A 15,898-nucleotide genomic window follows, 5' to 3' on the forward strand; every position below is an offset into this window, starting at 1 on the left:
TCGAGGGACATTGATGCGTCATATTACGTATATTTTTCTTCATCCTTATCCCTGAGACCCTCAATTCCCTAGATAGTTCTCCTTGCCAAATGTCAGCATTTTGGCCTCTCCACTTGGTGCACCATTTTACCCCTCTCTTGCTACACATTAAAACCCACTTGCCCCTTGGCATTATTGCACATTTAGGTGCACCTAGGCCTTAGCACTCAGAACTATCTAGTCAATGCCATTTCGTCCTCACCTAGGACCTTGGCAGTTACTTCTCTTGACCATTTAATTACGCACATTAACTATTACAAAAGTTGGTCATCTAAGAGAAAATGCCCACCGATCTATCCGAGGTCATGCTATCTCGGCTAGAGCATAACATTATGTGTGTCTGTTGCTAAGCTAGTGACGAGTGCACCTGATAACATCCTATCTAAGCCCGCAGTAACGGGGTATACAACCTTTAATGATACGGAGTTAATCAAAATGAAAGGGCAAGTGGCCAATCATGATGTCATTGTGTTGTTTGACTCGGCGTCAACTCACAATGTGATTAACTCCAAGCTCGTGAAGAGGCTGAAATTAAAGACAAGTCCATCTGACTATGCGTATACGGTCAGGATGGCAGATGGAAGTTCAACTGAAGTATGGGACCAAAGGGTTACCTTGTTGGAGCTTCGTATTCAGGACTATGCTGAGAAGCTTGATTTTGAAATGACCAAGCTTGCTCATGCGGATATAGCCCTGGGTATGGCATGGCATTCTAGGAAGAATCCAACCATTGATTGGAAAAAGGACGTATATCAATTCAAGATGAATGATGTGCTTTATGTCCTGCGAGGTGAGAAAGATATACCTCAGGGACTGTTCGTTTCCGTGATGGAAATCCGAAAAGCTCAAGGAGAGTTTTTATTCCTTTGCACAGCATCGGTAGAGCCGGTTGATGATTCTTCGGCTAGCACTGATGTTACGCAAAGTGGTGAGATGGCCAAGCTAGTTAATCTTATAACAGAGGAGTTCTCTGAATGTTTTAGGGATGAACTACCTTATGGGTTACCTCCAGTGCGGAATGTTCAGCATAAGATTGAACTGATTCCGGGGGCAGAACCTATAAATAGACCTCCCTATAGAATGAGTTTTACTGAAGAGGCGGAGGTGCGTAGACAACTGGAAGAATACCTCAAGTTGGGGCAGATTAAACCAAGTTTCTCACCTTTTGCTTCGCCAGTGATATTAAAGAAGAAAAAGAATGATACGTTTCGCCTCTGTATAGATTACACAGCATTGAATAATATCACTGCTAAGCACAGGTATCCGATGGCTCGGATTGATGATTTGCTAGATGCATTACATGGAGCTGTGATTTTCAGCAAGATAGATCTTAAGTGTGGCTACCATCAGATCCGGATTAGAGCCGAGGATGTGCATAAAACCGCTTTCAGAAGCAGGTTTGGTCATTATGAGTTTTTGGTAATGCCCTTCGGACTTACCAATGCTCCAGCGACATTCGTCATGCTTATGAACGATTTACTACGTCCATATATCGGAAAATTTATAGTACATTTTATTGACGATATCTTGATATTCAGTAAAAGTATTACTGAGCATCGTGAACACTTAAGAGTAGTGTTCAGTACTTTGAGGAAAGCCAGTCTTTATGTAAATAAAAAGAAAACTATACTGTGTATGGTTAGGCTTGAATATTTAGGATTCATAGTTACTCCAGAGGGGGTAGAAATGGATCCAAAGAAAGTGGCTGCGATACTAACTTGGCCAATCCCTCAGAGTCTGACCGCGCTGCGATCATTCTTGGGGTTTGTCCAGTTTTATAGAAGGCATATCAAAGGATATTCCGAAATAGTATCGCCATTGACTGATCTGACCTCAGATAAAGTACCTTTTATATGGGGACAGAATCAACAAGAAAGTTTTAACACCATAAAACAAGCTGTGGTCACAGGACCGGTGTTAAAAATAGTTGATCCCCAGAAACCGTTGTTCCTGGAAACCGATGCAAGTGGCATTGCGGTAGGAGCAATTCTCCTTCAAGAGGGAACGCCAGTAGCCTTTGAAAGCAAGAAGCTTTCTCCCTCTTATTTTGGCCAACTCATGAATTGGAGTTGTATGCTGTTGTCCATGCTTTGAAAACATGGAGGCATTATTTGTATGGTTCAGAGTTTTATGTGGATGTGGATCATGATACTCTGAAACATTTTTGTAAACAGCTTGACTTGAGGGGTCGCCAAGCTAGGTGGGTAGAGCTCATGCAAGAGTTTATTTAACGATTCGGTACCGAAGAGGAAAAGACAATAAGGTAGCTGATGCGTTGTCTCGCATTATGCACAACCTGAGATTCACGGTATTAGAGAGTGCTCTAATGACCGAAATTAGAGAAACTCAAAAGGTGGACGAGTTTGTCCAGAGCTTATGGCCTAAAGCTCATGTGTTAAAACCCGGGGAAAATGAAAAGGATGACCTGGCATCCAAAAAAGGCCAAACATATGCAAGATATACCATAAGGGATGGTATGCTAAAAAGAAATGGCAAGGTTGTAGTACCTAGTCAGAATGATCTCAGGCAGAGAGTCATTCGACAGTGCCATGATAGCTCGTGTGCGGGACATCCAGGAGTCGAGAAGACATATGATCTCGTGAAGCGACATTTCTTTTGGCCAAAGATGAAAAAGCATATTCATGAATATGTGACACTGTGTTTCTCATGTCAGGTAAGCAAGGCCGAGTGGGTGAAGTCACCCGGACTTTTACAGCCCTTGGAGATACCACTAGGTAAGTGGGAGAGCATTTCCGTGGACTTTATTGTAGGGCTACCTACGACACAAGGAGGGTATGATTCTATCCTTGTGGTGGTTGATCGTCTAACCAAGATGGCTCACTTCATTCCGACTAGAGAGTCTGTCAGTGCCTCGCAAGTTGCGGATTTGTTTGATAGACATATATTTCGTCTACATGGATTGCCTAGATCCATAGTGTCAGACAGAGATGTCAGATTTACCGGTCATTTTTGGACAGCGGTATTTGAGACACTAAGGACTGAGTTGGGAATGAGTAGTGGGGATCATCCTGAGACGGATGGTCAGACGGAGAGAGTCAACCAGACTTCAGAGCATATGCTGAGGGCATATGTGTCATTGAGGCAACATACTTGGGACAAGTGGTTGCCATTGTTGGAATTTGCCTACAATGATAGAAAACATTCCTCTACCGGGTTCAGTCCGTTTGAGCTGAACTATGGTTATAGACCAGCCAATCCAACTATAGTTGAGGTACCTCAGAAAGTGCCTAGTGCCGCGAACTTTATAGTTCAGATGCGGGAGATGCTAACACTTGCGAGAGCTAATATCCGCCAGGCTATGGATAGAGCCAAGGTGTATGCGGATGAAAACCGGTCTATAAGAGTATTTAAGGAAGGAGAAAAAGTTTTCCTCAGAGTTCCTTCGCACTCGAAGTCGTTGACTTCAGGAGAGTGTGCTAAGTTATCACCTCGATACTGTGGGCCGTGGTTAATTCTAAAGAGAATAGGCAGTGTAGCCTATAAATTAGAATTGCCACAAGGGTGTAAGGTGCACCCGGTTTTTCATGTTTCGCGCTTAAAGAAATTTTTACATACAGGTGACTCACTAATCGAAGGTGTGGTTTTGTTTCAGGAGATAGAGGATAATGCGAGGCACAAACCAATAAGAATCCTGGACCGAGGAACAATGTAAATACGAAATCGGAAGATACCCATGGTGTTGGTTGCATGGCATGGTCAACCTCTATCCGAAGCTACCTGGGAATCCGTATATCAGTTGCGGAGATTTTATCATCGAGGACGCTGATGTCTGAAGAGGGAAGGAATGTTACGCTCTAGCCGAGGTAGCATGACCTCGGAGGAATCAGTCGACATTTCCCTTAAAGGATCTATGTTTGTAATTATTTGTTTGCGCTTCATGTAAAAAGATCGAGAGGGAATTAATGTCAAGGTCCTAGGTGAGGGTTGATAGCACCAGACTAGGTGGATCTAAGGCTAAGGGCCTAATGCAAAGAATGTGCCTAGGGGCAAAGGATTTAATGCATCCCAAGAGAGGGGTGAAATGTTGCATTAGGAAGGCCCTATATGGATAACATGTGGCATCTAGATCTATCTAGGGAGATGGGGCTTGTTGAGACTTGAGAGAGAAGAGAATAGTGATTTTTCACGTAAGTTTTGGATTGGAATTCTCTGTCTGCTTGAAAGCTTCAGCAAGGTTGGCTGGGTGGATTAACTCCGGTGCTGCTCCTGTGATCTGCAGTAGGAAATAGTAGAGTGTGTGTCACATCTACTCTACACGTGGGTTTCTTAAAAATCCTCCCATTATGTTACTCACCATTCCCAAAGATTCATGTAAATATTTGTGTATAAAATAGACATTGCTATAATACTTTGCATATTTCTAAGTGAAACTAGGTTTTGTTCTGATCTATTTTTGCCATATTTTTACATAGTTGGAAGCTTTTTTTTTTTCCTTCGCTTAGATGCTCGGAAGATTTCGCTCGAAAAATGCTCGTCCCCCAAGCACTGGGTCATGAAAAAGCATATGTTGAATTGTCCTTGTCCATACTTGACAGATATATAATAATTATATATATAATATATATAAGGGCACTAATCATCAGGAGTAGAGCTTTGATATTGTCAAAAGGTTTCAAGTTGCACATAATAAAAGCTACATGTAGTTGATCCAGCACCTTTAACACATGACCTACTGTACTGGCTTGCTTTTCTGAATAAACTTTTATAGGACATCTATACTTCTCCTTACCTGAAGGCTTGAGACTGCAAGCTCTGCTGCCTTCTCAAAATTGTTTGGGTACTTCTATAAATCACAAACCAATGAGAGAGTATAAGCTATTTGATTACCGACTCATATGCTTTAACAAGAACAGTTTGATTTTAATGAGCTTCCACATCAACTGCTTAATTAAAATCTGAATCAAGGGCTCTACTAAATTTCTTACGTAGCTCCAACCCAATAGGAGAGCAGTCATCAAGTCTCCTGTTCCCTGCAAAACAAATACTTAACATTATGCTATGCAATTATATACTGAACATAAAAATAATATACTATGCTCCATTTACCTGCTATCGTTATTTTAAAAGTTTCCATGACCATTCTTGAAGAATCCATGATTGTTGTGTGGATAGAAAAGGCTGGCTAACCAAGAGACCAAGGGATGGATTCAAGAATAAAACAACAATATCAGAGAATTTAATGCTGCAGTTTCATGTTCCAAAACTCTATGAAACAGTAGATGGAAGTGTCCTTCCAAGGACAAAGGGAACAACTGTAAATTAAATGTCTTAGTATTGTAGAGGGACTACCCACCTTCGAAACAGCTCCCATATCTCTTTCTAGTGGCATGCACTAGTGGCATGCAGTATAAAAAAGTACCTCACAGCTGACCTGTTCCAAATATGTAAATTGGGTGCTTGACTTTGCCAAGGACAGCAGATCCTTAATGCTGTTGGGATAAGTATGGTCAAGGGCTTGCTCTATGGAGCATGTGTGCATCTAGGGGAGTCACATGTGTGTGTGTGTGTGTGTGTGTGGGTGTGTGTGTGTGTGTGTGTGTGTGTGGAAGAACTTCACACACAAAAAAAAAAAAGTGTGTGTAAAGTGTGTGGTGGATGTGTGTGTGTGAGAGAGATGAGAGAGCGTGAGAGAGGAGGTCGACGCAGAGCCAGGTCCCCGTTCAGCTCCCTTTCCGTCCGTACATCTGTACGGACGACGTACGGTTGTACGGCGTTGTACGTACAGTTTTGGCTCATCCCTGTGACGCCTCGTCTGAACTCGTTGCTGTTCACCTCGCTATCATATTTCCCCTTCTGAACTTCCTTCTGTTCATCCGCACCTCCTTGCCTCTTCCGTACAGTATCGTCCCTTCATATCCCATCAGCCTCTCTTTTCCGTACATTTCTGTCTATCTTCTCTGTTTCAGTATTCCGTAAGGTTCAGTCTTCTTCTCCGTATCTCCGTACAGGGCCTCCGTACGTCCATACATCCCTAGCTCCTCCGTACAGCTTAGCCCCATCGTGTCCCCTCACTGCCTCTGTTCCGTACAGTTCTGTCAGCTTTTCTGTGTCAATATTCCGTACTGTTCTGTCGCTTATCTGTACATCTGTACGTACCACACTCCGGTGTCCCTCCCGTACCAGCTTCTCCTTTCGTCAGTATAGTGCTTCAGCCCTCTCTTTCTCTCATCGCTTGATATTTGTTGAATCCCTCAGCCTCCATGGCAGAAGCAAACAAATATTATGTCAAGAGAGCACTCTCTCCTGAACCCAAACGACAATCAAGGGAAACCTCTCCCCCCATAGCTCCTTCTTCTGAAGATGCTTCCTATGTGTTTGATATGTTGAATGAGGATTTTCAACAAAGTAGAAGGGAATGGATTCAACCTGCTCCGGAACTCACTTACAAAATGAAGTCTCTTGTGCATCCTTTGAAGAAGCTCTCTCAAACTGCAGTGATCATCTTTTTCCCAGGCAAAATTCCCTCTGCTAATGATGTGGGACAATGGGTGAATTCTCTCCTAGGTGGATGCTATGTAGAAGGAGTCTATTTTGCCTCCCGAGGATTTTATGAAGTACATCTTTTGGATGCCTTGACAAAACAAAAGATGTTGGAAATGTCTCCTTTATTTTTTGGTCGACAAATGGTGCATATTATGCCCTGGTCCCCTAATAAGGACTATCAGAACCTCATCAAGCATCACTGCCCTGTATGGGTTGAAGTGGTTGATTTTCCAGATTACATGAGAACAGAGCTTCCAGGTTTAGCTATGACATTGGGACAAGTGATCTGTCCTCCTCGTCCCACAGGTAATAAAAATCGTTTTTGCATCTTGTGGGATACTGATAGACCGACCCCCTCCTCTATTGCAGTTCAGATTAAGGGTGTTAATTTGGGAAAAAAATATTTCACTTTAAAATGGGGCATTTTTGCTGGAGCTTGTTTTTCTTGTCACAAGTTTGGGCATCTTGCTTCAGAGTGTCCCTCTATCCTTCATCCACCTCCTCCAGCAGCTATCCCTCTGCCATCTAATAAAGGAGGTCATAAGACATATGTGGAAAAGATTGAACTTAAAGGAGCAAAGCCTTCAGTTCATACAGGGAGCCAGGCCAATTCAGCTCAAAATAAGGATAAAGGAAAAAGAAAGTTAGGGGAAAATAACCCATCTTCTCATGAGGGATGGCAGACTGCAAAGAAGACGGTGCCCCTCAAACAAAGACCTCTCCAATCTCGTAATTGGGATGCCTCTGCTCCTTCTCGAGGACAATCTTCTACCTCTCCAAGCAACCCCATCTTTAAGGCATGGGTTAATGCAGTCAAGAAGGGTCTTCCCCTTTGTGAAGAAGATGATATTATCAGGGAATTGGATGCTGAGGGTCAGCAAGACCCTATGGCAATGGCAGAGGCTTGAGGCCTCCTGTTCTTTTTGAGGACAGAACATCTCTTGTATATATTTTCATGCGTGCTTCTCTTAAATGTTTTTCCTATAATATACAGGGCCTGTGCAACCAGAATAAATGGAGGCTTTTATGGCATTATATAAATACAACTCATCCGGATGTTGTGTGTCTACAAGAGCATAATCAGCATTTTTTGGCTAGCCAACATGGGTTTTTTTTTGGATATGATATATTTTATTCAGGATCTGAACAATTCTCTGGGCTGTGCATTTTAGCCAGACATGATCTGCAACCCTGGATAGCATATAATGATCTTGGTGGACGATGGATGATTATCCAATGTATGATTAATGGAGAGATTTTTGAAATAGGATCTTTGTATGCTTCTCAAAATTCAGCTTCAAGAGCTCAAATGTGGAACTCCATCAAGCAATATCCTTTGTCTTCAAATGCACTACTTTGTGGTGATTTCGACAATTCTCCTCATTGGAAGGACAACACTACACATAAATCCCATATGCTGCCCTCTGAAATTCAGCAATGGGAACATATGACATCATCTCTTCAATTTGCAGATTTATGGACAGCAACTCACCCATCAGTTATGGGATTTACATATCATCATAATGCTTTCACAGAATATTGGGCCAGGCTTGATAGATTTTAACTCATTCATGCTCAGCAATATGATGAATATACATGTCAAATGCGGACTGATTATTCACAGCAATTATCTGATCATACTCCACTATGGCTCATTCTTTCTTTTGGTATGCCTCTGGATGACTTGCAGCTCTCTTCAGTCAGAAATTTACAGGTCAATCAATTATATCTCTCTCATGAAAATTTCCAGCATATGATCAGATTGGCTTGCAGACCATTGCTTTCCCATGCTCAGGAGGATCTGGACTTTGCTTGGACCTCTTTCATACATCGTATTCAAAATGTCATTAAGGAATTTGGAAGATGGTACATGGCAGAAACCAGACAGCATATCCAGTGGGCAAAATCATACAAGCAGTATTTGGTACAGATTAGTCATCAAAGATCTCTATCTGATTCTGAGCAGCATTTATTGTCTTGTGCTTCCTCCATAATTGATGCCAATGATAAATGCAAGTTGTCCAAATGGCAGATCCGGGCCAGAGTTAAACCTATGCTAGATAAGGGCTGTTCCTCGAAATCTTTTTTTCGGAACTTACATGCACATAGACAAAGCCAATCTATCATGAGGGTCAGGAAACCAGACGGCCTTTGGACCCAGACTCTATCTCAGCTAGAAAAACAATGTTTGGATCATTTTCAGCTTCTCTTTTCTCAGCCATCTTCTTCTACACCTCAGGTTATTTCAGCCCGTAACAAATTTACCGAGTTTGTTTCTCCTATTGTCTCCTTGCAAAAAGCCTCAATGCTGGAAATGTCTTTTTCGGATGTTGAATTGGATGAAGCTCTTAGGCATTTGGGTAAACATAAATCCCCTGGTTGGGATGGTCTGACGGTTGAATTTTTTGAAGCCTTTTGGCCTGAACTGAAGGGTCCAATTCTGCAGTTTATAAATGTAGCCTGGCAGCATCAACATCTTCCCTCAGCTTGGAAGCATGGTCTGGTTAAGCTCGTGCCCAAAAACCTCTATGTGAGACTATGGACAACTGGAGACCCATCACTTTGATGCCGGTTATATACAAACTGATTGCCAAAATGTTGGTACATCGGATAAAGGATATCCTTCATGAAGGCCTTCATCCCAGGCAATATGGTTTTGTTCCTAGACGGCACATACATGACAATATCTCTAACACTATCATCGCAATGGAATATGCAAAATATTCAGAGCAAGATGTGTTGGTCATGCAGGTGGATGTGGCTAAGGCTTTTGATACAATACATTGGGATTATGTTTCTCAAATCATGTTAAAACTTGGTTTTGGGCCAAAGCTAGTTAATGTCATATATTGGCTTTACTCAGATTCCACTGCACAATGCTTTATAGGGAATCATTTGTCTGAGTCTTGGACTCTCGAACGCTCAGTTCGACACGGATGCCCTCTCAGTGCTTTGCTCTATGCCATTGCTTCACACCCTTTGCTACTTTATATGGATCACATGGTTGATACTGGACAGCTAGAGGGACTTCAGATTTCTGGTTCACGACCCTTCCTTGCACAGGCCTATGCAGATGATTCATTCTTCATGCCAAAGAATAGTCCTTTAGAGATTCGCCTCTTGATGGATACCCTTTTAGAATTTGGGTTAGCAGCTGGTCTTAAAATTAATTTTCAGAAATCAAAACTCAGAACAAAATTAGAATATTAATTTTCCTGGGTGGCAAACAAAATTCAGAACAAATTAGAATATTGGAAGATCTCCACTTGGCCTCTGCATGTACGGCTTCGAATTGTCCAGTCTATTGTTCTAGCTTATGTCCAGTTCTATCTTCCTCTATTACATTGGTCATCTCGAGATCTCACTTCCTTTATGTCTCAAGCCATGGAGATTTTTTGGAAAACAAAGCTTCATAAAAAAGCTTTACGGCTGCTCAAAATGGACTTGCTCTGCTCACCAAGAATGCATGGTGGTTTGAATATAATAAACATCAAATTTCATGTGTTGGCAAGAAAGATCACTATGCTCAAGACATTTTTTGAACAAGAGCAGCCTTGGTCTATCATGTTGGCAATTTTGTGTGGACAGATGAGCACTAATGCTTATGGACACTGGCTAGTTGATCCATCGGAAGTAGTGCTTGGCAAATTGCAAGGTAAAATCCCTCGTTGTCCATTTTCTAATTCCTTGATTCAGGACTGGAAGCAAGTACTCTCTCACATCAAATGGTCTCCCCATCCTGCTTCTTTAGCTTCTTCACTCAGAATGGAAAGTATTCATTGGAGTGCTGTCTTTTCCTCTCCCCTTGCTGTTCAACAACCCATCAGAGCTTACAATCTTATGAAAATGGGTATCCGGTTCATTGATGATGTAGTGGATATGCAAGGAAATATTCTCACTTTTCCAGTAGCATGTCGACAATACAATTTGGGGATGCATCATAGACCCATTTGGAAAGCTATTGCTGATCTCTTACTCCCTCTGATTCCAATTCCGACATTGAATGTCAGAGACAGGCTTCAAGATTGGCACCTTTGGTCACCTCCCCATCTGTAAGCCCCCATATGAGGAGAGCATGGGGGGGGTGAACCTAGGGTTTGAGTGTCTGTCACATGGGCATTTGATTGGATGCCATGTGGGCAAGAATAAAAAAGATGGTGGGTACCTGGAGCTAGGATGGATCTGCAGTAGCAAAAGGCGAAGTAGTAGCCAGCACAAGGAACCCGTATGGCACAGTACACGTGGCAGAGAGTGCAGGCCCAGATCTGCAGCAAGGAAGGTGGCTGTCATGTGGGCAGCACATCTAGATCTGTTATGTGCAGGACAGAGGGCCAGGTAAGTGCGGAAGCATGGCTGGGACAGATTGCGATGGATCTAGACAGGAGGCGCACTGTCTGCAGTAAGTTTTGGGGGGGACTGGACCCTGTATTTATAGGGCATCTGCCCTTGAAAGGTGGGCCAAGGGCCCTTGTAATGCGTGCCCCAAAAGGGCAGCCCACAGTCCCATAAATGGGGAACTGTGGGGTCGGTTTTTCATACAGACTGGGTCGGTTTTTGTACAGACTGAGTCGGTTTTTTGGTACAGGCCCTGGGGCCTATATAAAGAGGCCATTCAGGCCTTATTTGGACATCATCTGGAGCAGCAATTCCACCAGCAGAAGGAGCAGCAGCAGGGCTATCTTTGGGCCTACAGTCAGGAGGAGAAAGAAGTACCTTGTGCTGCAGACGTAGCTAACTGCCCACCTAGGCTGGTTTCCAGACAGCAAGGTGGAGAGGATCATTCTAGACAGAAAGTTTACTTACGCTCAAGGTGGAGCACGCGGACTCTAGTCTAGAGATAGCCAGCAGATAGGAGAAGGACTTTGTGGTAAGATCAGAGGACCACACCATTGGTGGGACTCTGGATCTGTCTCTTTTGTATTGTGTCCATAGTTGTGGACGGAAATATATTATTTGGTGGTTTCTCTATCTAGTTTGGTTCATTGTCTATTGATGAGTCTGCACACCTATCGAATGCACATAAGTAAAGAAGTTTGTGATTCCACACCCACACCGCACACTGTGTGAGCTCCTGGGCATTATTTCCGTTGCGTGTACCCTCTGTTGGGTCTTTTTCTAACACTTCAAATACAAGCATATCCTCTAAGCCTTTGAATTTATTGACTTCTATACAGGCTTATCGTTTGATATTACCTCCTCCCTGGATTGCCCATCATGCTAATTCTCTATGGCATTTGAACAAGTCATTAGCCTGGTGGAAAGGAAGATTGCAATTGATATGGAAGTTGAAAATGCCTTTGAAGCAACGACTCTTTCTATGGCGATGTATTGTTGGTATTCTTCCAGTAGGGGTGAAATTGGCTCAAAGAAGGATAGCTTCGCCCCTTTGTCCAAGATGTCATCTTACATCTGAGAGTATTCCGCATTTACTGTGGTTTTGTTGATATTCCAGAGACCTTCTAGACAGAATCTCCTATTTCTTATCTCTCAGATTCCCAGCTCACAGGTTCTACAGGTTTTTCTGGATATATGGCAAACTATCAGCTTCTTTATCACAGTATTCTCTTTTCTTCCACTGGATCAGATACTGGGCCTTATGGACCCTCTGGTTACAGCGCAATCAAGCATATCTGAATTCTCCACTTCAGCAGCCATATGAGTTCTTCCGAGCCTCATTGCGGCAGTCTTTATATTGTGCCTTACATGAGGAAGATTTAGATGTTTCTTGTATTCAACTTTTCTTTTACTACTTTTGATGGATAGGGCTTTGGCTCTCTTTTGAGCTCTGCCCAGATGTAAATGAATGTATCATAATATAAGTATCTTGGTTTTACAAAAAAAAAAAAAGTGTGTGTGTGTGTGTTGTAGAAGCAAAAGTGTGTGTGTGTGTGTGTGTGTGGAAGTGTGAGGAGGTCGAAGCCGCGAGTCGGTTCCCGTACAGCTCCCCTCTCCGTCCGTACATCTGTACGGACGCCGTACGCTCACCGTACGGTGGTGTTACCTGACGCCGTCATCCCTGCGCAGCCTTGTCAGATCCCGTTGCTTTCTACCTTGCCATCGTTTTTTCCCTTCTAACGTTTCCTCCGTGTGTCCGTACTGTTTTTAAATCTTCCGTACAATCTAGCGTCAGCCTCTCTGCTCCGTACAGTCCTGTCAGATATTCCGTGTGAAACCTCCGTACTGCTCCGTCTGTTAATCCGTACGTTCGTACAGTACACGAGTTCACTGTCTCTTCCGTACGTCCGTACATCCCTGACTCTTCCGTACAGATTTGCCCCTTTGTGTCTAGTCAGCAACTCTGTTCCGTACTTTCTGTTAGATCTACCGTGTGATCTTTCTGTACAGTTTTCTCAGGTCCTCCGTACAGTTCTGTCAGCTCCCCGTTCCTTCGCACAGTGCTTCAGTCCTAACTCATCCTCATCGTTTGATATCGGTTTAAAACCCTTAGCCTCCATGGCAGAAGCAAATAAGTATTATGTCAAGAGAGCTCTCTCTCCTAAACCCAAAAGGCAATCAAGGGAAACCTCTTCCCCCATATCTCCTTCATCTGAAGATGCTTCCTATGTGTTTGATATGTTGAATGATGATTTTCAGCAAAGTAGAAGGGAATGGAGTCAACCTGCTCCGGAACTCACTTACAAAATGAAGTTGCCCTCTCTTGTAAATCCTTTGAACAAGCTTTCCCAAACTGCAGTTATCATCTCCTTTCCAGGCAAAATTCCTTCTGCTAATGATGTGGGTCAATGGGTGAATTCTCTCCTAGGTGGATGCTATGTAGAAGGAGTCTATTTTGCCTCCCAAGGATTTCATAAAGTTCATCTTTTGGATGCCCTGACAAAACAAAAGATGCTGGAAATGTCCCCTTTATTTTTTGGTCGACAAATGGTGCATATCATGCCCTGGTCCCCTAATAAGGACTACCAGAACCTTATCAAGCATCATTGCCCTGTATGGGTTGAAGTGGTTGATTTTCCAGATTACATGAGAACAGAGCTTCCAGGTTTAGCCATGACATTGGGACAAGTCATCTGTCCCCCTCGTCCCACAGGTAATAAAAATCGTTTTTGCATCTTATGGGATACTGATAGACCAACCCCCTCCTCTATTGCAGTTGAGATTGAGGGTGTTAATTTGGGAAGGAAATATTTCACTCTAAATTGGGGCATTTTTGCTGGAGCTTGTTTTTCTTGTCACAAGTTTGGGCATCTTGCTTCAGAGTGTCCCTCTATCCTTCATCCACCTTCTCCAGCAGCTATCCCTCTGCCTTCTAATAAAGGAGCTCAGAAGACATATGTGGAAAAACTTGAGGCTAAAGGAGCAAAGCCTTCACTGCATACAGGGAGCCAGGCCAATTCAGCTCAAAATAAGGAAAAAGGGAAAAGTAAGTTAGGGAAAAATAACACATCTTCTCACGAGGGATGGCAGACTGCAAAGAAGACGGTGCCTCTCAAACAAAGAGCACTCCAATCTCGTAATTGGGATGCCTCTGCTCCTTCTCCAGGACAATCTTCTACCTCTCCAAGCAACCCCATCTCGAAGGCATGGGTTAATGCAGTCAAGAAAGGTCTTCCCCTTTGTGAAGAAGATGATATTATCAGAGAATTGGATGCTGAGGGTAAGCAAGACCCTGTGGCAATGGCAGAGGCTTGAGGCCTCCCGTTCATTTGGAGGAATGATCATCTCTTGTATATATCTTCATGCGTGCTTCTCTTTCCTATAATATACAGGGCCTTTGTAATCAGAATAAATGGAGGCTTCTATGGCATTATATAAATACAACTCACCCAGATGTCGTGTGTTTACAAGAGCATAATCAGCATTTTTTTGCTGGCCAGCATGGGTTTTTTTCTGGATATGATGTATTTTATTCAGGATCTGAACAATTTTCAGGGCTGTGCATTCTAGCCAGACATGAACTGCAACCTTGGATAGCATATAATGATCTTAGTGGATGATGGATGATCATCCAATGTTTGAGATAGCTTTGGCCGAAATTTTGAAAATGTGTTCCCAACAAAGTGATGGGTTCTACTGAAAGAAGGGAGGCATAAAAGTCTATAGCTATCATCTCTAGCAGGTGAATCAGGATCTACTGAAAGAAGGGAGGCATAAAAGTCTATAGCTATCTGCATGACGGCATTAGGATCTTCCTGCAAAACCCAATCAGAGTCAACAAGCTGAGATATACTTTCTATACCTTGCGTGGGACCAAGAGTAGAGAAGAAGTGTTGATTCACTCTTCCTCCCTTCTAAATCCAAAAGGATTCTTGTGCATGAAATGCATAGTCTTCTCTCTGATCTAGCAACATCTGCAAATGAGCCCTTGCTGTAGCAAGGCACTCCTAAATCCAAGCATCAGTAGGCCTTTTTTGCTCTTCCCTTTGGAGGGTTACTAACTATCGGTGGAGGCCCCTCTCCTGCCTGTGAATCTCATGTCTCCTAGCATTAGCAATACTATGGAAGAAATCACTAACAGCAGACAGGGCTATTGCACATGCAAATGAGAAACACATATCTGCAAAGCATCCTCTACGAGGGCCTCCTCTGTATACTAGGCATTTGGAATCCGAATACTAGCAGTGCGACCCATTACACTTTGATGCAACCCCAAACAATGCTGTCTCCTGGCCTAGGGAAAGGAAAGACTGCAACCCCGATCATCGACTACATCTGCCACTGTAGAAACTCCCAAATAAATGGCTTTTGAGGCTCTAAATGAGCTAAAGTGCGAGCAAAGACCCGGCTTTGGTGAAGGCTCTACAACTGAAAGGTGTTGCTGGGATCTGGCTACGGACCAGAACAACGTAAATAAACCAAAAGCTACTGCCAATCATGAATCAGATGAGAAGAAAGGGGACAGCCAAGAATCAGACCATTGAAGTGTCCAAAAATGACATCAGAAATAGCTGGAACCCAATGGCCAAAAGCTATGTGGATAGAGGTGACCATACAACAAAGCATAAGAGTCAATGGCTGATGCTGTTCCGAAAAGATGGTCAAGAGCATAGCCTTGTGGGCTAGCAAATGAGTCTGAAGATCAAGAATGTTCAAAACCCCATGCATCTGGGCGAACAAATGTCATTGCATTTGAGAAGACGAAGTGCATTATGATCATGCTTGGTGCGCCAAAAGAATTCCATAACCTTAGTGATAATCTTCTGAATATACTCTGAAGACCAGGGAATAAGTGGCAAATAAAACTGCACTCTTAAGAACACTACGGGACAATATACCTTTAAGTCAATAGACTTAGATACCCGTAAACTCACCTCTCCCACCTGTAAAAATAAAGCCTACTTTCTAACATGGTCATTTCATGCGCTTCACCACCAAGAGCTCCTCAATAGACTAAGAC

At 43.0% G+C, this 15,898-nt stretch overlaps 1 protein-coding gene and 1 pseudogene across 3 annotated transcripts in view; one reads left to right on the forward strand and one right to left on the reverse strand.

Annotated features, from left to right (window-relative positions):
* Positions 1–15,898, reverse strand: part of SOS4 (pfkB-like carbohydrate kinase family protein) — a 199,994-nt gene that overhangs the window by 29,515 nt on the left and 154,581 nt on the right. For all 3 annotated transcript variants that reach the window (XM_087400421.1, XM_087400423.1, XM_087400422.1), the window contains exons 11-12: positions 4,986–5,030; positions 4,790–4,843 (exon numbers count right to left, since the gene is read on the reverse strand). In XM_087400421.1, coding sequence (XP_087256547.1) covers positions 4,790–4,843; positions 4,986–5,030 — 99 coding nt within the window. The remainder of the gene's footprint in view (positions 1–4,789; positions 4,844–4,985; positions 5,031–15,898) is intronic.
* On the forward strand, positions 6,361–14,498 carry LOC147882954 (uncharacterized; annotated as a pseudogene).

This window comes from Dipteris shenzhenensis, chromosome 29 (genome assembly GCF_047967505.1).
Source record: "Dipteris shenzhenensis isolate YYH24624 ecotype China chromosome 29, Dip_SZ_1.0, whole genome shotgun sequence".
NCBI classification, from domain to species: Eukaryota; Viridiplantae; Streptophyta; class Polypodiopsida; order Gleicheniales; family Dipteridaceae; genus Dipteris; species Dipteris shenzhenensis.